The sequence below is a fragment of the Protobothrops mucrosquamatus genome, unplaced genomic scaffold (assembly GCF_001527695.2).
Source record: "Protobothrops mucrosquamatus isolate PMUCROS unplaced genomic scaffold, P.Mucros_1.0 scaffold569, whole genome shotgun sequence".
NCBI classification, from domain to species: Eukaryota; Metazoa; Chordata; class Lepidosauria; order Squamata; family Viperidae; genus Protobothrops; species Protobothrops mucrosquamatus.
Genome location: NW_015386871.1, coordinates 47,200 through 69,347, shown reverse-complemented (window position 1 = coordinate 69,347; position 22,148 = coordinate 47,200). Strand labels below are relative to the sequence as shown.

General features: G+C 37.4%; 1 protein-coding gene across 1 annotated transcript; it reads left to right on the top strand.

Annotated features, from left to right (window-relative positions):
* Window positions 1–12,728: 12,728 nt before the first annotated feature.
* Window positions 12,729–21,770, top strand: KDELR3 (KDEL endoplasmic reticulum protein retention receptor 3). The gene is made up of 5 exons (XM_015817254.1): window positions 12,729–13,197; window positions 18,197–18,297; window positions 19,751–19,909; window positions 20,061–20,313; window positions 21,020–21,770. The coding sequence occupies exons 1-5, from the start codon at window positions 13,107–13,109 to the stop codon at window positions 21,058–21,060; spliced, it is 645 nt and encodes a 214-aa protein (XP_015672740.1). The 5' UTR covers window positions 12,729–13,106; the 3' UTR covers window positions 21,061–21,770.
* The last annotated feature ends 378 nt before the right edge of the window (window positions 21,771–22,148 follow it).

Genomic DNA, 22,148 nt, shown 5'->3' with positions numbered 1-22,148 from the left:
CAGACTTTCTTAACCTGCTAAACTTTATTGTTAGTCTGTAAGAATTAATTAGAAACCCTCACACACACACCCATAGGAAAGAATTCATCATAAAGTTCTTCCATTCTAAAACAAGTGCCTTCTTCTGCAAATCTAACTAAGCAACTGAAGTAAAGAAGGTAAAGCAAAAGAAGTAAAGAAGCTTTTTTTAAAAAAAATCACCCGTAGCTTGCTATTGGGGTTATAACCTTTTGAATTGTAAATACAAAACTGAGACTTTTCACCAGTAAAAGGCTATGTGTCTGCTTCCTGATGAAGACCCTAATGAAACTATTGCCAGAACTAATTCTGTCTTAAAACATCATTCATACTCTACATTATACTTATTTTTTAAGCAGGGGTTTACTATTAGAATTCCAAGCTCCAAGGTTTGAAGCCACTGGGCAAAGTGGTCGGGTAGACAATCCCTCCTACTTCCATCTTTGCTTTACCAGCTGCTTTCTTTATTAAGAAGCATAGAATATTTTAGCACCTATGGATAAACCACCACAGACGGTGGCAGCAGCCGTTGCTAAGGAGACGTTCCCCAAAATAGTCCCATTCCGCCAACCTTTCCTGCTGCTAATGTTGTGGGGATGGGGGAGGTGTAGAAATGGAGAACTAGTAACTCCTTGGAAAAGTAGAAAAATAATATTTTCATCCGCCTGTCCCAAGCTGAAGTTGATGCCACTTTCCAGCCTGAGATAATAGGTAGCTAAATTCTTATTGGTGTTAAGGACAATTTTCAGAACTTACTTTTCTAAAGAATAAAGTGAGGGTAGGGATGAAGGTTATTTCCAGGGCAAATTGCTTCCCAGAGAACCTGGTATCAAAATTGATCCCTCTTCCTCCAAACTCTTCCTTACTGCAAATCTCACCCCTCAGGATCAATGACCTATCATTAGAAAAAACCCAAATCTCCAGTATCAAATTCTGTTTACATTATAAAACCAGAAAGATATGACTTGCAAGGAAAAAATATGAAAAACAGAAGGTTCCAGGAATGATATGGAGAATGGGGGAAAGAAATGAACTGCTGAAGCCTTGAAGGCCACATCAAGTCTGCAGTTAAAAATTCTGCATTTTGGTATACACATTTTCTCCTAGTAATTTCTTTGTGGTATTCTCTCACATTTAAAAGGTGATGCAATGACTGAAATTTCTCCTTGTTCCTTGTCAAGACCTTTCCATAATATTAAGCTGACTCAACTGGAATCAGAATTAGAGAATTACAACTGGGAAAATATAAAGTATTCATTCATACCATCATCTAAGCAGTTGATAGCTGTAGCTTCAGTTAATACACGTCGATCTCTTCCACTGCTAAAATAATATGAATGCCACATACTGCTACTTGATGTATAATTAACTGAACATGAAGGTTGGTATTCTGTTTCAATCAATTTTATGTATTTTTTTTTAAAAAAACTAATCTAATTTGTGCTCAGCATATGGTAAAACAGCTTCCTCAATAATAACAGTAAGGAATATTGGAATTAAATCAGAAAATACTTGGAGGGGACAAAGTTGGGGAAGACTGGCATCAATTGTTGAAATTAACTGTTATATGCTCAGTGATGTTAGCTAGTCTCTAGACCAGGGGTAGTCAACCTTGGCTCTTTTATGACTCGTGGACTTCAATTCCCAGAATTCCTGAGCCAGCTAGCTGGCTCAGGAATTCTGGGAATTGAAGTCCACGAGTCATAAAAGAGCCAAGGTTGACTACCCCTGGTCTAGACACTTTTTATTAATGAAGCATTGCCATATAGGTTCTGTATGTTTAAAGCCAACTTGTATGCCCATGGACTTTGAAGAGATTCCTTTCTCAAAACACAAAGTACCTTCAGGGAGTAAATGAGCATTGGTTAGTCAGAAAAGGCAAGCTGATATTAGTCTGATGTATATATTTTACCTCATATTATCTCTCCTCCCAAGACAGAAGAATCATTTAAACCAGCAGCCCCCAATCTTTTGGGCACCAGGCACTGATTCCATGGAGGACGGTTTTCTATGGACTGGTGTGTGTGTGATATGGTTTCACATACTGCCTAGATCCTGCATGTGTGCAGATGGGGCTTCACTGTCTTGCACAGACTGGTTTCTGGCAGGCCACGCCCGGTGCTTGTCGGCGCTCTGGGGGTTGGGGATCCCTGATTTAAACAACAGTTTTAAACTATCTTTTTATCTAGGATTTTTCTGTATAAATGCTTTTTTATTTATTTCTCCCTTACATTTTTCCCTATGTATGCATATCATTAACTTATTTTATATTTGATAAAATATAGTTTAGTTCTGCTTTTTTATTTCGCCCTTACTTTTTACTATATGTATATATATCATTAACTTATTTTATATTTGGTAAAGCACTTTGAGATACTTTTATATAGAAAACAATATACATTTTTTTAGTCTCGATCATGGGAATAAAACTGATCACCATGAGAAATGGAATGCAGAATAAGTCTGTTAGAATAACTGGAACCAGTCTGTCAAAGTTACAGAAAATGGGATGGCTTTCCCTGCCAACTGATCCCTTCTTTCCCAGGATTTTCTGAGGTGCTACCACAATTCAGGATAAATCTTCTTATATTCTAGCTTTTTCAGTTGGGAAATTCTTTCTTCTAATGTTGCCTTCCATTTTAACTTTGGCTTGAGGAAGAATTAAAAACCCCTTGGGGCCTCCCAACTGGAGTTGGGTGGCAGATAGAGAGAGGGGGGAAAGGACCAAGATATTTTCCTCCAGAAATACTGAATACAAAATCAGCAGGTAAAGATAACCTTTTGAAAATTCTAGCAATATGAAAGATAGCGCAACCATGCAGGTATGTACAGAAGTGATGTTTTAGGGATAAATTACTTTTGTAAAACAATATAGCCACATATTAAAATATTAAAACTTGATTTACTTTGGAAAAGGAAAATAGAGAACAAATGAATGTAATTCCCATACATATATTGTTTTAAATTTCAAGCCTTGGCATTTCTGGGAAGAAATGGTGATGACTGTGGCAATGAATAACAATAGATTTTAATTCCTCTCCAGACAAGAAGACTTGAGGTCACCCACAAGTCTCTATACAATTGTGAGGAAACTGCAAATAGTGGATTTAGAGCTCTGGGAGATGAGGGAATAACTATCTTGGTGAAACTGCAGTGGGCAACTTCAAAAAGGACCCTGGATTCAGATACTTCCTTTTTAAATCACTTTTTAGATGTTGCTTGTAACTGCTTTTCAGCAGTTAGGAAGCCTTGGATTAACAAGTGTTACAGCATTAGGTGAGTTTCCTTTAGTCTTTAGTGAAAAAGTTTTAATTACAAATTTAAGGACTTAATTTTTTTTAATAAACAGCAAGAGTGTGATTAGAACTTTGATTTTGGAAAGTTACAAATAAACTAAGGGGCCAGATGGATATGAAATAAAATTTGGAGATTATGGAAAAATGCTTTTGTTTTGAATTCTCTTTTTAATAAAATCAAAGGTTAAGACTTTGAAGGTTAAACACTAGAGGGAACCAAAAAGAGCTAAAGATTACAATTAAAGGAGAAGAACACTTAAATTTGAATTACCAATATAGAATTGTGCAAAACATTGTAACACTGGACATGTTAAAGGATATTTTTGAACAATGGACCAAGTTAATTTTAAGGATGTTTGCCTCTATGGATAGACTGTGTTTAAAATATGTTATGGAACAGAAACAAATGTTACTGGATTAGAAAATGGATTTTAAAATGCAAGGCTACAAGAGTTATATTGGAAAAGATGTTACACTGGATATATAAATGAAAGTGGCTGATGTCTTAATAATTAAAATGGATATACAAATAACAAACTAAAAGAGTGACCCAGACAGCATTCCTATATTAGATTTAGAAAAAATCCAAAGTTAAAGTTTTGAAAAATTTTGTGAGAAGGGACAAAAAATTAAATGAAAAGGAATTAAATTCTAGATATTATTTGAAGGAATTAAAAATCAAGGTGTTAAAAGTAAATGGAAGAAATTTAAATTTGTTTATTGGATCAAGACTTAAATAATTGTTATCTCTGGTAAACCTAAATGGACTTTTGCTGAGCAGAACAAGGCTTTAAGGATTCCTTTATAAATAAGAAATGGTATATAGAAAGAAGAGATCATTTGCTGTATTTTAAAAGAAGGTGATAAATTCTTTATACTTGTAATGAAGGGGGAAGTAGTTTATTTCGTTGTTTCTTTGCTATATTCTTATTTTTTCTTTCTTTTCTATTTTTTCTTTTTTAGTTTTAGTTTTTTTATCTTTTTAGTTGTAATTTTTAATAAAATTACTATAAATAAAAAAGTAAGTTTTCAATCCCAAGAGACTGTAGTGTTGGAGAGCTGATCCTGCTAGTATTTTAAACCCTCTAGTTGAATTCCTGCTTCCCAGCTCTTGAGTTTGGGCTACTTTTATGAGAAAAGAAAAGTGCCTAGATTTTTTTTCCCCATGAACATATTATGTGCAAAACAGAGGTGGGGCATTTTAAAAAATATTTTCTACTTCCATAGAGATAAAGATATTTCCTTTAAACTCCGGGATCTGCAACAGTTGGGGCAGGGAAGTAATAGTCTGACATGCTTTGCTCCTTATTCCTAGTATTTTAATGAGAGTGATAAAGATGAGTAAAGTTTAGATTAAAACTGTTTTTGAGATTTGGGGAGTGAAAAATATGGTTATGTGCAATATAATAAGAAATAAAATGAATGCAAGCTATTTAATCAACAAGTTATATGAATAGCACCTTGTTTTCAGAACACATGGAGAAGATGCAAAGAAAATGGCCAGAGAGAAAGGATCTTGGCTTTCTGATTTAATAGGAGGATACAGAAGAAGAGCAAACATTCAGACGCAGGAACAACCAAAATCAGTGGAAAACCAGAAAATCAGCTTCTTAGCAAAGCAAAGTCTGTCTGTTACTTTATCCAATAGAATGATGTTTTTCATTTGAAAATCCTTTAGTATTGATTAAAAAATTAAATTTTAATGGACCCATTTTCTTAAGGACCTTACGCTCAATTTATAAAAATATAGGACAACTGGGCAAAAGCATAAGTTATAGAGCTTAATTTCTGAATACATATCAGGAAAGAAAATATAAGATTCACTGTATTCAAACATTGCCAATTGATTAGACACTCTGAGGGATACTGTTGAATCCCATGAGCATGCATCTATTTGTCACATAGTAATCAAGAGCCCTTATGGATTTATTGACTTTGCATTCATATCCAAACTCACTCTGAAGTGAAAATTATTATTTTAGTTACAGCCTAAATGGCTTAAGAACAAGTTAATCCATATAATCCATATGAAGTCACATTGAAGTCATTCTGAGAGTGAGATGGGTGATACTTATATTTGACAAGAAAGAAAGAAAGAAAGAAAGAAAGAAAGAAAGAAAGAAAGAAAGAAAGAAAGAAAGAAAGAAAGAAAGAAAGAAAGAGGTATATAGATTGGGTGGCTAATATACAGGAGAGAATCTGGCTGAAACACAGAACACTTAAGTAACCATACAAGTTTATGGAACTTTTCTATGGAGTTCAATTGTTAATTTACTGTTACTCCAAGCTATTTTTATTATTTCAATAGGCATTGCTAATTCACTGATGTTGTCTTTCAGCTGCAAATTTTTACATGGATTTTTATCTCAAGTCTCTGCTTTTCATTGGTCTTGTTCATGCAACATGGCCATGGGATAGAAAGCATATTCTGCTAATTCTGTAGTTAACCCAGAGGCAAATTAGAGTTAGCTCCAATGAGTCCTAGTCTTGTCTAAGGATAAAGAAATTCTCCATGCCATGTAAACTATTTAATTGGGAGTGTGTTGATTCCCCACTCACCCACCGCAAGAATTAGACAAAATCTTAAAAAGGCTTCTAGAATTAGGGCCTATCTAAAAATTCCATTCTCTATCTCCTTAATACTTTTCTGTTTGATGTAATAAACTACTCAAGCAAGAATTGTTTTTTTAAAGGCAGATAAAATCCATAACATGGGCAAAGCAATAGAACATAGATAGGTAGTCAAAAAATATCAAATAGCACTTAAGAGTTGAACAGCCATAAGAGCCTTGAGGCCTTGATCTGTCTATACCTGTAAGGTGACCAACTTTTTTACAATGAAAAGGAGGACACAAATAAATTGAAGAAAAAAATATCATAAATAAAAGAAACATTTTATTCATTGCAACAATAATACAGAATACACTATAATATGATAAATGCATAATAAAAAACATGTAGTAGAGCTGGCCCTGCGGCTCCCAAAGCACCAGCTGCGCCGGCTCCGGCCCCGGGGGGCAGCCTGCCATCAACACCCCCCGCCTGCAGCCGCCCCGCCAGCACCAGCACCCACCCTGCGCAGCCCTGTGTAGAGCCGAGCCCGCGGCTCCCACAGCACAGAGGACAGCCGGCCACTACCGCCCCTTACACCTCCGCCCGCAGCACCCCTGCCGCCCCTGCCTCTTGCGCCTGCAGCCATTATTGCCCTAGCAGGGCCGAAGATCAAGAGAAACTTACCGCTCCAGTCTCCTCCAGGTATCTTTGGAACTAACTAGGAAATGGTGTAGTTGGGTAGCAGGGAGGGGTGCAAAGTTCCTGCCAATTCGCCTTCACTGCAGACAACTTGCATGTGCAAAGTTTGCCAGCCGGGTGTTTTGGCGGGCTCAGCAGCAATTCCTATTGGCTTTTGAAAGCCAATAGGGGGAGTAGCACAGCTCATGCAAAAGTTGAAAAAAACCCATAAAAAAAAAGGTGCCGGAACACCGTTCTGAGCGTTCTATGAGAAAAAAAAGCCCTGCAGATTAGTCTTCAAATATCAAAAAGGAGGACATGTAGGAGGACACTTTTCGAGGGAGGACAGAACTTACAAAAGGAGGACTGTCCTCCCTAAAGGAGAACGGTTGGTCACCTTAATACCTACAAAGATCAGAATAATGCAAGTAATGCTATTCCCTGTAATACTTTATGGATATGAATGTTAGAATTTGAAGAAGCAGGATAGAAAGAAAATTGACACTTTTGGTGTTGGAGAGAACTCCTTAGAGGATCTAGGATGTCATTTGCAGTAGCTTTGCCTTAGAAATTTAGGAAGTTAATGAAATTCCTCAGAGGACGGCTTCTGTGTATAAGCTTGTTGCTTTTTTATCACTTTGCTTTCATTTTTTAAATTACTGCTGTTGTGTTTCTCCCCGATTGTTTCATTGTTTTATATTTCTGTGTTATAATTATTGTGAGCAACCTAGAATTGTGCAGAAGACTGAGGAATATAAATATTACCATAAATACATAAAGCAAAGCTCCATGCTTGGAGGCCCTAATTCAAGGCTCAGATCCATATTTTGCAATTCCCGACTTCTTGCACATGCCTTCAGATGTTGAAGTGGCATATGCAGGATCTTTACATTCACAACAAATAAGGATTGGATTATTTATTTATTTGACTGGCCTTATAAACCGCTCAGTGGTTTGGCTTATAAATCAAGCAATTGTGATGGAGAAGAGGTCTTAGGAAAAAGAATGTCTTCCTCAGCATAATATCATTAGGGATGTTAGATCCTTAGGCAGCGTGGCCATGACCTCTAAGAGCTACTCAGTTGGACAAGGGTTGAAAATGACTAGGCCTCATTTTGGTAAAAAAGAATAAATAAATATTTCAAGTTAAAAAAAAACCTCCCGAAAAATACCTCTCTTTTTGATTTTTTAAATATTTTTCTTTCTTGTCACCCTAGCGACATGGCTTGCAGTCACCATGGAAACTCAAGGCACTCGTTGAGATGGGGAGGGAAGCATCACAGAGAAAAAGAGAGAGACAGTAGCAGCATTCTGGGTTATTTTAGGAGACAGGGAGACACCTGGAGTGAGGCTCTTCAAGCTTATTTTGCAGCAATAGAGGAGGTGGGGGAAGGTTTATTTTTAATTGTTCCCACTTCATGTGCCAACTTTTTCTTTCTCAGTTATTCCAAATTTGGAAACTCTTCCCCCTTCTTTCAAGCCTGTCTTCACCCACATCCTCCCTCAGCCATTTGATGGCACATGGATGTCACAATCATTGCCTTTGGATCGTTCATGCCTAGGTTGCCTCCTCCTCTGCCTTCTCCTCAGCCTGAAGAACATGGCATGAAAAGGCAGCCCTCAGAGGGCAGCGGCACAAGGTTGCTTTGAAGGGAAAGAGATGGGCCCCTGCTCACTCATCTCCTTCCTTTTGAGGCAGGCTACTGTGGCATCCATTGCAGGGCAAATTTTCACTCTAAGACTAGGACAGCCAGAGGGGGTGCTCCATACTTTGGGGGTGGGGAGAGGGATAATTTGCTCGGCAAGGGAATGTTGTGTCACGCTAAGTACCTACTCAAAAACCAGCTCTTTAAGGCAGGGGTGCATCACTTTTGGGCTTTGATAGACAAGCTGAGACTCACACTCCAAAAAACCTAGGTGAGGTCAGAAAAAGGATGTGAGCAGAGCCAGGGCAAATTCAATCGATATGGTTTCATCCTATATATACAGGATGAAACCAGGATAAAATAAATAGCAATTATATAATAAATAAATTATGTGTGTGTATGTGTATAATATTTTCCTTCTGCATTAAAAAAATGTAATTTGTTGGCATCATTGGAGGGGCCGTTTGCATCTTGAAAGCCTTAGGTTGTATATCCCTGCTTCATGTTTCTAGCTCCACTAATAACTCTTAGTTATATTTTCTACTCTTCTGGAGAATACTTGTTTATGAAAAATACAGGTTCTCTGTTCCTACTTTACATACAAAAATCAAACAAAATACATTAGTATTTTAGAGGCATTCTTCCTTTTCTTGGATGTTGACTATTTCTGTAGGGTGTGATGGCACAGCTAGGGCTGGACCCATATCTCTTAATATGTCAGGAGGGCAGCACCCAGTTAAAATATTTATTTTTCTCCCCAAACAAAATGATGCATTTTGTTGGCCCCTCAAGTCTTAAAATTGTAAACCCAAACAAGCCATCAATAACTCAAAAGCCACCAAGGGTTATTGAGAGATCACAGGCACACATTTCCCAAAAGGCATATGTATTTTCTTTTCTGAATGGCTTTATATGTTTTCTGCCTTGCACAGAAGATGAGAAACTGAATTTTGTTTCACATGTTTTATTGAATTTCTGTTTTGGCAGGGCACAATAAATAACAAGACTTTGAAAATAGAATACTCTTCTGGGTAAGAAAAATATATAAAATTGGCAGTAAAAGAAATAAGCTTTTTCTGGATTGATATGGGGATGCTAAGGTCATGAGAGCTGGGTTTTTTTTCTAATTTTTAATTAGAAAATAAATTAGAATTTTTTAATTTTTTAAAAAAACATGTCTAGCTGGAGGCAGCAGCCTTAATATATAAACTGCCTTCAGTTCTCAGATAAAAGACATAATATGAAAAAAAGATGATGAGATGATGAGAGAGAAAGAGAATGGCAGAATTTTGTTTATAGCTAAGGAATACACATGCCCCCCCCCAAAAGACCTTCATAAGATCTTGTTCCAAGATCTAAAATAATCTGCAGTATAAGTAGGGTGATGAGATGCAGCCTACAGAATAAACTATTTAAAAGATAAAATAAGACTAGCATACTCATCTTTCATCTACTTGGATTTTTTGCCTTTAGTGCCCAGGTGTACTCATGTTTCCATCCTTTAATATATGCTATCAAGTCAACACTCAACACTGTAGACAGACAGTTCTATATTAGAAAGTTCCATGCTCACAAATTAAGTGAGAAGTTGGATGAAATTTGGCCAAAGTAACAATGTGTTGGATAAGAGAGTTCTTATAAAGGGACTAGCATGGACTTTTTGTGAGAGTATGACTGTACTTAAAAGAATAGCTTATACAATAGAAGCAAAAAAGCCAGTTTCAAACATAATATCTGATCAAATCAATAATGCACTGTACAGCCACAAAACATGTATGTATGTAAGGTGTGTGTGTGTGTGTGTGTGTGTGTGTAAAGAACCACAAAAGTATTACATACAGTGGAGATCCCAGGCAATTTTGAACCATTTGGCTTTCAACACAACATTTTTCTATTTATCTATCTGATGGATTCTTCCATCTCAATCTTAATGGATTCCAGGGGCATATACTATAGATACCAATGATGAAATACAATAATAATAAATAGCAAAATAACAAAAATAATAAGAAACTAACAGGCTACTAATGATTTCACAATCAATCCCAAAGCATTCTAGAAGGCTCATCTTCTAGAAAATTATGACAGTGGAGGCCATTGTCATCATGGATGGCAGGTATTCCAAAGGAGGGGAGCTCTCTCAGAGAATGCACGATAGGTGAGGACTTTTATCAGACACTCTGTATGATATAGGTTAGTCAGGCAGAATTTATCTGGGACACATGGTTCCAAGCTCTGACTTCATATGTGACTCCAAAAGTAATTTCTCAGCACCTGTCTTTTTTTGCTGGGCAGGTGGCCACATTAATAAAGTAGCATTTTCTCATAGCTACTTCCTATTTTATAGCAAGGGTATTGAGCTTAACAATTTCACAGAGAGCAAATAAAAATAAAGAGGGTAATAAAGTACATTTCTCTCTGTCTACACCCACTGCCTCTCGTGCAAGATACGTTATGAGATACTGAAGAGTAAATGCAAATGAAATAGTTCCAACATTAAGAACCTAAATATAATCATTCTGTATCAAAGTAAAGGCAGGTCCAATTTTCAGGCAGAGGGATGCTACCTTTAAACAATGGAGGAAAATATTGTTCTCTTAATAGTTCCTGGCCTCCTAAGAGGCTTGCTTTTTGCAGGTGGGGTTGCCTGCTTATCTCAGGAATTCACTGTTGTGAAGTGTGATCCTGATTAGTGAATAGAGGACGCCAATACTTTATATGACATGGGAAAATCCAATAAGAACAGAAGCTTGAATAAGCTGGAGAGTATAACTGACTGTTAGGAAAAGCAGATAAATGTACTGTAAGCAAGATACATACTGTGGCTCTGAAACAAATTAAACATTTGATGTGTAATGGAAGGGGTATCAGATCAGTTTATAAAGAATTGACAAAAAAATTGGGGGGAAAAATCGTCCAGAGATCTGGAAAACAGGCATTTTTCCCACGCCATAACATCCATCAGGAGTTGCTCATACTTCAGTATTGCTCTGTTCACATCACACATGCTAGTGCTACTGTAAAGTGACATGTTTGAGCAGATAAGAAACTCTACTCCCAGTTGGGGTAGTTTTTCGTTTTTTTAATTTATTTGCATATATTATCCATGAGTGTGGTTACCTTCTACAATAGATTGGTTATGTTGCATCATTAATACACTGAATTGGAAGGCATCTTGGAAGTCATCCAATCCAACTCCCTGACACGTACAGGAATCCTCGTACTATCCTAGACAAATGGCTGCCCAATCTTTTCTTGAAAACCTCCAGGGATAGAGTAGCACAACTATCTCACTGCCTCTGAATTCTTACAGTCAGGAAATTCTTCTTTGCTTTAAATCAGTGTTTCTCAACCTTGTGAACTTGAAGGAATGTGGATCTCAGCTTCCACAGTGCTCTAGCCAGCAAGCTTGCACACATTTCCAAGCTGCCGAGGTTGAGAAACACTGATTTAAATTTAGATCTCACTGTAAAGCTTCCACCATCAGGTCTTGTTTTACCTTCAGTGCTATGGAGGTAAAAGAACCCTCTGCCCTCTAATATTCCTTCATGCATTCAAATGCTGCACTTCTAACCCTTAGCCTTCTCTTCTTTAGATTAAACACATCAGGTTCCTTTAACTATTCTTTATGGGATTTAGCTTGTAAGCCTCTTCCATCCTTCTCTCCACTCTTTCCTGATCCTCAACAATTCCTTAATTGTGCACCTAAAAAGCTGTAGGTGTGGAAGAAGGAATCCAGATGCAGGTCAAGAAATGGTGGTGGGAGGGGGGGGGAAATATGTGTCCAAATAAAGGATTCGTTCTGGAAAGCTGTTCCAAAGGGATCCTGGCCTGTCACTGTCAACGCATGCTAGTCGCACTGCCACAATATCAGTGGCTTAGCCCATTATATAAAGGACCTCCCATCAGAGGAGATGCAGTTTCAAGTGCCACAAGAATCTCAGCCTGCATGGGTGGAGTGAATAGTCCTGGATGAACCAGGACTGTCATTTTGAGCTTCATGGAAGAAAAATTAGGTATAAATGAATGAATGAATTCTGTTTCCATCCCCAAGTATGTGTTTTCCTCTTCGAAATAACTTAAATCAAGGAAATAAGCTCTTTGGATAGAATGAAATGCAAACAGTCTAACTTGGAACATTATAAAGAAAACTCGTTTAACAGTTAAGAAGGCATCCATCGACTTCTAAATCTCTTTGCAACGAGACTAAAGAAATCTGCACAGAATACTGAGCACTGAAGGGAATTATGACCTTGCACAGAGCCTCACCATGATCCCAAGTGAGAGTTGTTATTTAATGGTGGGCCCTCCACCATCTCCAGAATCTGAATCCATTTAAATAGTTCTCTTCCCCTCCCCGCCCCCCCAGTTAGAAAGAGAAATCTGCTTCCTCCCTGTCTTTTTCCCTTTAAGGACATTTCAAGCTGTAACTTGAGAAGTCAAGGGATGCAAGAGAAAGTTTAGCTAAGTTGGCTTAGCGGCTGCTCCCGCCTCCCTCCACCATCCTCTCTGTACAAACAGCATCTATGCCACGTCACCCAGTGTCTGCACTGAGGCTGTTCTCCAATGGGCTTCCATTACTTGGTCGAGAGGAGCTAATCCGTTTCAGAGAAGCCAGAAACTTTCTACAGAAGAAGTATAAAAAGTTTTTCTTTTGTTCTGTGCAGAGTACAATCAAGTTTTAATTTTAAACCTCCGTGCACATTTCTGAAGATTTCTGCTGTGAGAGAGTTCTTCACCTAGAAACAGGCATATCCAAAGAAACTTAACGAAAAGGGATCATTAAGCAGGAAGCTGACAAAGAGGAGGAGCAGCACCTTTTCCCAAGCTTTGAGAGTGGAGAATCGGCGTCTTCCTTTTCAATTTACATTAACTTGCTTCTCTTCAGATTCCTGTAGGATATTCTTGGGCCATCATGAATGTATTTCGGATCCTTGGAGATGTCTCTCATCTCTTAGCTATGATCATTTTGATAGTGAAAATCTGGAGATCAAAGTCATGTGCTGGTAGGTATTATCATTATCATTATTCTCTTCTCTGTCTTGCGGAAGCTGATGAGAAAGCCATATAGAATGGCAGGCCAGCCAGAATTTTTTTTACTTGAACACAAATGGACCACAGAGTGTCAGATTTGGGATGTAGCCTTAGGCTGCTGGAGTCACATTCATCCTAGATGTATAGCACAATGTTATAATAAAGCAGAGAGGAATAAATATGGAAGAAGGAATATGGGAAGGAAATCAGAAAGTGAGTTATTAAGCTCAGCGGCACTTTGTAATTCCTTCATATCCCAATCTAGATAGAGGCTTTTATTGCTGTGGAGGAGGAGGAGGAGGAGGCAAGAAAACACATTTAATCCGATTTAATTCAACTAGGAAACTTTAGACTCAGCCAAGAGCCTTTGCAGCCTAAGGCAAGCAAAAAGATGGCATCCCTTCCATCTACCAGTGTTAGGGCCAGGACCAACTGGAGGAGCAGCTCACAAACGTGTGCTCCAACATGCTTAACAGCAACAGGCTAGCCAAGGGAATGCAAGGAAGGCAGAATAGCTCCCCACCTGCCCACCTTTCTGAACGTCTTGCCCCCTTCCCCTGGCCTCCAGTGCTTGCAACTTGAGGCATAAATCATTAGTACCATAGCAACCCACACTTTGACATTTGGAGTGGAGCTGAGATAGTTTTTAAAAAAAAAAAAAAAATTTCAATCTATCTTGAATTTAGATAGCAACCATAAAGGTTTTTTTAATTACAATCCATTTTAACAATGTCATCTTTATTAGTCTAGACCAGGGGTAGGCAACCTTGGCTCTTTTATGACTCGTGGACTTCAATTCCCAGAATTCCTGAGCCAGCACAGCTGGCTCAGGAATTCTGGGAGTTGAAGTCCACGAGTCATAAAAGAGCCAAGGTTGCCTACCCCTGGTCTAGACCAGTGTTTCTCAACCTTGACAATTTTAAGGCATGTGGACTTCAACTCCCAGAATTCCACAGCCAGCAATGCTGGCTGTGAAATTCTGGGAGTTGAAGTCCACATGCCTTAAAATTGTCAAGGTTGAGAAACACTGGTCTAGACCAAAAATGTTAAATTTGAGACACTAAAACCTAAAATGTATTCCTGAGAAAAGTTTCTAAGGCTCCAACTTCGTATCAGTTGCTTAACGTTCTTGCTTTCTTCTCACCTGTTACATTCTTTGCCACAAAAATATTTCCTAGACTTTGAAAAAAATCCTTCTATGCCCAGTTTCCTTTCTGCAAGCCCATCCCACTCTATCACACCAATCTCCTTCCTGATTCCAAGAATAAAATATGTGTTTAGAAGTGTTGCTATGAAGTTATATAATGCAAACTTTGTATAGTTTCTGACGTTGATGTGTACCCATCTGATAATACTATAGATTAAATAAGCAATCATGTTTCTCAATTCATAGATTTTTATAGAGCCTACCCAGAGTCATCATTGTTGAAAAAAATTGCACTATTAAATAGGAATATTCATCTTTAATTTCTTCCACGTAAAGTCCATCCCTATTAAACTTAGCATGTTTGCAGCTGCAGACAATGATAACTCCAGACTCAAGCATCAGCAGTAACCAATTTCCACCAGTGTCAATGGAGTTCAATTTCTTCTCAAATTGTTTGTCTCCTCCACCCTGTCCCAGCCTGTGTTTGATAGATTTCAGAAATTAGATGTAGTATTGAAGTGGTGAATTTCTAGTCTTTTGTAACTTCCCCAGCCCCACTTTGGATAGCAAAGATGGAGGACCAGGTATGATGTTCCCCGATTCAATAATTAGAATGTGCTGTCAAAGACCCTGAGATAACCTGTGACACATTTTCTCTTTAAAATGCAACAGTACATACAAGCTTGAATTAAGCATTAGCATTCCTCTTGTTTTTGTATTTCTCTGTTGCCCTCTCAATCCTCCATCCAGGTGTCTTCTTTTAATTTTTTAAAACTTTAGTTAAGGCCTTCACAATTGTGTTGGAGGCAAAGCAAATGGGAAAGAAACCCCAATAAAATCCAAACAGGTCACTAGAATAACTGTCTAGAGAAAAGAGAAAAGAATCTTGTGGCATCTCAAAGAGTAACAGATTGCTTGTAGGCCTTAGCTGTACAATAAATAAGTTGACCTAGAAAATTTGTAAGAACGTTTTTATGTTCTAGCTCTGTGTTTTCAAACTTGAACACTTTTAAGATGTGTGAACCTCGATTCTCAGAATTCCCCAGGCAGCCCATCCGTCTTATAGTTGCTAGGTTTGGAAAACACTGCTCTAGCTCATAAAATGATTGTTTCTCAGGGACCAAGTCTATTCTTTTCTATGTTCTACAACATGTTGCTTTCCTTTCCTGTTTTGCTTATATTGTCATTTGCAATCATTTTGTGACCGTGCTTTTCTGAAGCTACCAGCCAATTTCAAATTGTTTCCAAAAAGAGAGAATTTACTCAGAGTAGTAATAAAAAAGCTAAGGCACTCTTTCCCCTCCCTGTATCTGTAAATGTATTCCAGAATCTTTCTTTTCCCATCCAATGTGCTGAACATTTTATGAAGTCTCAGAAAGAATATCCAAGGAGTGCTAACAAATTAGCAGATGATGGGTGGAGTTAGATCCACTAATGAATAAAGCCAGATGTAATGCTAGTGTCCTTTCCAGCTTTCTCTCTTCAACTTTTTCTTACACACACAAATCAATGCACAAAGAGAAGTGGTTGCCATGTAAATGGGCTAAGAAACACTCATGGGGCTGCAACACTGATGCTCGGTATTGTTGAAAATTGTACAATAGAATGATAGACATATATGCTCAATTCAGTTATACATACATTTAGAAACTGATTTTATTGTTATTGAATTTAGTGAGGCTTACTCCAAAGTAAATGTCTTCTATGTTGTAAACTTTTTTTTCCTCCAGAGCAGTTTCTCAACCTGTGGGTCGGGACCCCATTTGGGGTCGATCGACCATTTCATGGGGGTCGCCAAGCAAGGCTGTCGGCCATTTTTTTTGTCCGCCATTTTTTCCCCCGTTTTCCGGCAGGTGCCTTACCTCCCTTGGGCTGGGCCAGCTGGTGGTCGGCCTGCTCCGTCTCTGCCGCTTACCAGCTACGCCTCGGCCGGCACAGGGGGCGGAACCACGCATGCGCGGCACTCCCGGGCAGGGAAAGTCCTCGACTTACGACCGGTTGGGTAGTCCTCGACTTAGAACCGGTTTAGTCCTCGACTTACGACCGGTTTAGTCCTCGACTTACGACCGGTTGGGGTCGCGGCATTAAAAAGGTTGAGAACCACTGCTCCAGAGGGATTGGATGAATGGGAAGGGGATGGAGAGAGACTAATGGATTTTCCATTAATTTTAATGTTCAGAATGAATGGTAAAACAATCCTGTGGCCCTCAGGTGGGCTGAGAATAAAAATCATAGGCACAATTTTAAGATATACTTTCTAATAGATACCGATTTAACTCCAATGTGCTGTATTCCCTTGTATAATTTGGTTGCAGTCCACCCAAACAAAATAAAAGTTTTGTAACCAATTACGGTGAATTGCAACCAATGTTCAAATGTTCTTCATCGGCCCGAGTGACACTGTGAGAATACAGAAAAAAAAGGACCTGTCAGCCAGTGTAATGATTGAATTACAATGTCTGAAAATTTGTCTTCAACTTGCTGATTCACCCATCCACGCCTTTTCTCTTTTATAAATAGTATTTGGTTTTGGAAATAACAAATGTACAGGAAGATTTTGAATCACTGGAATTATCCAATGATTCCCTTCTCAGACAGAATGGAAGCATTTTGACATTTTGGGTGTATTTATATGTGAATGAAAAGGAGAGATAAATACAGAAAAGAGGCACTCTTAAATAGACAAATCAAGCATGCCTCTTTATTCCTTTTTCCTTACAATTGCAGACTATTCTATTGTGACAAAAGACCATAGGCACAGCCGGTACTTTGGATAAACATTAATTTTTAAATTATCCTGATGCAGTTCTTACCATCACAAAATAAGGCAGTGTGGTTCAATTATTTGAACATATTGTATATACATATAACTGCTTTTGAAAACTTTCAAGAAATCATTGCTCCAAAACAAGACTAAAAGATTAACTTTCTCTGCTCTTACTTGACCATTCTTCTCTTTTTAAAAAGGATTGCTAGTACCAGTCAGTTTGTAGTAGGAAGTAGGTGTTACTGAGATTTTGTGGGACAATCGCTAGTCTTAATAGCTTTTACTGTTTCTTATACTTCTAAAAAGAGTTGATCCTAATATTTATTTTCAGCTACTTTAATTCATTTGTATCAAGCTTTGTTTGATGTTACTACCTTTAGGTAGACATTAGTGTAAATTTTTTAAATAAACTATTTTAGTGATTTTTCTTCTTAAAATATTTTTTATATCTATACTGTATATACATGTGTAGATGTCTTAAACTAGAGATACACACACAAATATTCCGTTACTGAATCACACTGTTATTTATAAAAACCATTTGCAGAAACAAAAAATAATTTTTTTGGCGGATCTCAAAGGTAAACATTTGGGTAACCAGCAAAGGAGTTGAAAGTTTTGTAACCCCAGAAGTTTCATTTCTGAGAGAAAATGCTATTTCCAGGTTATAAAGAAGTTTCCTTTGAGTAAGCTTCTGAGCCTTGCAAAAAGAACTATGTGTTTTCCTAATGTCATGCATCATTCAGCCACAACAGCTTTTTTTTTTTTTTTAAAGGAACACACTTTTGTAATTGTAACCATTAAACAAAATAGAACAGAATAATACATGAACCTGGGCTGGACTACTCAGCTGCCTGACCGAGTGGCCAATACTGACTCTTTCCATGACTGAAGCTGGTGCTTTGATTTCAGAATATTCTCTTGAGTGGTTGTGGTGTCAGGTATCAGTTGCTGCCTCCCGCAGTCAACTAAGCAATCTGCATCTTTAGGCTTAAAGCCTCAAGCAGCCTTTCCTTCGTTTCTTTTATCTTTGTTATTCATATCTCACGATGTGTAGGTATTTCAGGAAAGAGTCAGATCCTTTTTGCACTTGTTTTCACAAGCCGTTACCTTGACCTCGTCACAAACTTCATCTCCTTTTACAATACCATCATGAAGGTAAGGAAACAGAAAAAAAAAGCTAAATCATTCATTGAGTAATTCAGATGTTTTAAGCCACGCAATTATTTAAGTGTAGCCTATGTTGAATAAGGGATAGCTAAATAATTCCCCCTCCCACTTCCAAATTAAGACACTGTAATTTTACATTATTAATGTACAGGTAGTCCTTGACTTACAACAGTTTGTTTAGTGACAGTTCAAAGTTTCAACGGCACTGAAAAAAGTGACTTATGATCATTTTTCATACTTATGACTGTTGCAGCATCTCCAAGATCATATGATCAAAATTCAGATGCTTGGCAACTGACTCATATTTATGAGGGTCGCAGTCTCCTGGGGTCATGTGATCACCTTTTGTAACTTTCTGACAAGCAAAGCCAATGGGGGAGCCAGATTCGCTTTTACTAACTTAACAAATGCAAAGGCTCAGCACCATAGATGTTTTTTTTAAAATTTTTCCAGCTGTTCATATCCAGTGGGATTAAAGGTAGAATGTTGCAAATTATTTCTATGTTTCTACTGTCAAATTTACCGGGTGGTACTGCCCTCAAGCTTCCAAAAGTACAGATATGCTAAAGTCCCCATATCGTTAATTTATCTTCAAATTTATAAAACTCACAAAACACACTGAAATAAATAGAGACCCACATTCCAGGACTAATCCATTGAATTTTTTAAAAATGCTACTCTCCTCTCATTGCAATGCACAGAACATGCATGATGGCCTGAAAGCAGTCGCAATATTCAGGGACTTTACAGAATTAAAACTATAGCTTACTTCAATGTGTGAAAACGCCATTAAGTAGTACTAAAGGCCAGGAATGGCATTCCTGTTATGCGGTACAAAGGATGGACTCTGCACAAGAGAGAGATTGACACATTTGAAAAGTGTTGGAGGAGGCCATGTGTTTATTCAACAGCCATGAAAACCAACTATTCAATACTAGAAAAAATCAGGTCAGACTGGAAATAAGAATCGAGAAACAAAAACATCATACTTCAGATCCACATGAATTATACGGATTGATGCATCTCTGAAAAAGATTATACTGTTCTATCCACTGCTGAGCAAGGTGGATAGACCAGGAAGACAATACATGAGGTTCACAGCTGGAGTATTGCAAGTCACATAAATGTACCTGCAATAATTAGGTAATACCCTGTATAGCAACTCTTGCTTCCATGCTATAAATCTTTCCTCCACTTGCTTGACATTTAGAAAATGTATGGAAAGGTATTATCTTAACTGTTAAATTTATCGTTATAAAATCAAGTAGAAACTTCAAAATTAACTTACTTTATTGGGCCCCTAAGATTTTTGGAGCTGCAGCTCAGTTCATCAGATGTTAAAAGTCTGTGTTCAGTTAGTATCACTGACCAACTATGAAAAGCTGCCCTTGAACAGGGAAGATCTAACGAATAGCATGCAATGATTTTTGTTTCTCTGTAGGTTATTTTCTTACTTTGTGCCTATGCTACTGTGTACCTGATCTATGGAAAATTCCGGAAAACTTTTGACAGTGAAAAGGATACTTTCCGTCTTGAGTTCCTTTTGGTTCCTGTCACAGGTCTCTCATTTTTAGAAAACTACCAATTCACTCCTTTAGAGGTAAGATATTTGTTTCTGCTTAAGTATAATGGCGTCCATTATTTTTGTGAGGCCAGCTTTCTAAAACCACTTATTAAATAGCTTGTGCATATTTGTAACTTTTTGTGTCAATGTTTTGGATATTTATTTTGGATTTACTGTTCTTCCTCAGATACTATGGACTTTCTCAATTTATCTAGAATCAGTGGCTATCCTTCCACAACTTTTTATGATTAGCAAAACAGGTGAAGCTGAGACAATCACAACACATTACCTTTTCTTCTTGGGCCTTTATCGTGCACTTTATCTTGCCAACTGGATCTGGCGTTATCACACAGAAAACTTCATTGATCAAATTGCTGTTGTTTCTGGAGTAGTACAGACAATCTTCTATTGTGACTTTTTTTATCTCTATGTCACCAAAGGTAAGGATTACCAAAAGATTAAGAATAAATGGATTACAACATGCTATCTCCTGTGGCATTATGAGTCACAGGTTTGGGTTATTTCTTGGATTATGAGCAATTTAAGAGGTCTAAAATTCCTAGACCAACTTTAGACAGCATTCCTGCCTTGGGGGAACACTGTCAAAACCTGTTTCAGCTGGGCCTAAGCAACCCACAGCACGCTCTGCTTCCAAATTTGAATATTTCTTCCCCCAAAAAGCTTCAAGATGACTGTCAATCAGTGATTTTATTTTTGATTATTTGTTTTATTTATGAGGAAGTCACATAGTTTGTGAACCTAGAAGCTTTCCCATCACTTTAGTTGTACCTTTTCATTCCTAACTTTTAATAAAAACTAATGGATGTATGAAGGAAAAAATGAATTTTGGAGGGAATATCATAGCCATGTCTTCTAAATCACAAGTGGAAATAAAAAGTATATTAACTTCCAATTATACTGTGTTGTCCCCCCACCCATCTTTGCATTCTAGAATTGCTAGATATTACTGGCTCTGAGTAGTTAGGTGAAAAAAACCATTCATCTTAGTATATCTTGTGTAGAAATTAATGTACTTTCTTGTGCTAAAGACATCATTAAATGTTCTTTGTATAGCATAAGAATATGGAAACTTAAAAGCCATTGCTCTCTGTTATTGGGCTAATTTTTTCCCTCCTCTTCTTTTAGTACTAAAAGGGAAGAAATTGAGCCTCCCAATGCCAATATGAAAATGCACACAATGGAAGAAAGCAGATGAAGTCCATGTTTCAGGATTCAAGACACTTTTGCCATGTCACTATTTGAATTCAGAGCATATGCCTTTTTTTTACCATTTCAATTAGAAAACATGATTGCACCAAAGGAACTGTGGTCTAAGTAACTAACATTTCTGAACTTATTTAGTGTGGAAGACAACTCATCTGCAGTAGTTTTATAAAGAAGCGTTCCTTCAAAACTAAAGAAACCAGATTATGATTTAACCATTGTATCCTCTATAATGGCTACATCCAAATTTCAAGTGATTAAAGACTAAAATAGCTGTGACCTAGCACTTTTTCCTAAACTATCAATGTTCCCTCAAGCCATTAGAGAAAACATTTTTAAATATTCAATTGTATTTTTAAAATAAAAAACAAGATTTCTGAATTTTATTGACAACAGTTTTTTAATTCATACCTACAAAAGAAAACAAGATGGTATCAAAAAGGACAATTTACAAACTAATAGTAACATAGCTTTTTAATATACTGTGCCTGAACATCACAGACCTATGAATCTCTCTTTTCAAGTCTTTATTCACAGAACAGGAATGTGTTCAAATACCAATATGGAAAAAAAAAAGTCCCCAATGATTCAATCTAAGAAGCCCATAGGGTTTTAAGAGTCTGTATCTTTTTTAACTAAATAAAGCCTACACAATGACTTTTGTAGAAGGGAATATAGGCTGGATATTGGTATATTTATTGAGCAAATAATGAATATTACCCATTGGCCACATTTTTTTAAGCTGGTAAGTGGAAACAAGCTGTACATGTCAGAGATCAATTATTTGTTAATGCTCAGCCTGAGCACAACACACACCAAGCTGTAGTTGTAAGCTACAGTACAGCAATGTAAGGCCCTAATGCAATTTTCTATTGGCAAAGATGAAGACCAAATCCCTTTAAAAACAATGGGGAAGAATTTATTCTGCCCCCCTTCTCTAGGCCTGTATATTCATTTCTGCATGAACAGCAGCTCCATGATGTTTTTATTAAGAAAGGAAATACAAATCAGGCAGTGTTCAGTAAATGAGTGTTCATTTCTAATATTTTCA

What these genes read in the sequence shown, in the direction of transcription:
- KDELR3 (XM_015817254.1), top strand. Translation starts at nt 13,107, where the DNA reads ATGAATGTATTTCGGATCCTTGGAGATGTCTCTCATCTCTTAGCTATG. An exon ending in GAGATCAAAGTCATGTGCTG is followed by an intron (nt 13,198 to 18,196) that starts GTAGGTATTATC and finishes CACGATGTGTAG; the next exon opens with GTATTTCAGGAAAGAGTCAG. An exon ending in TTATCTCTATGTCACCAAAG is followed by an intron (nt 20,314 to 21,019) that starts GTAAGGATTACC and finishes CTCTTCTTTTAG; the next exon opens with TACTAAAAGGGAAGAAATTG.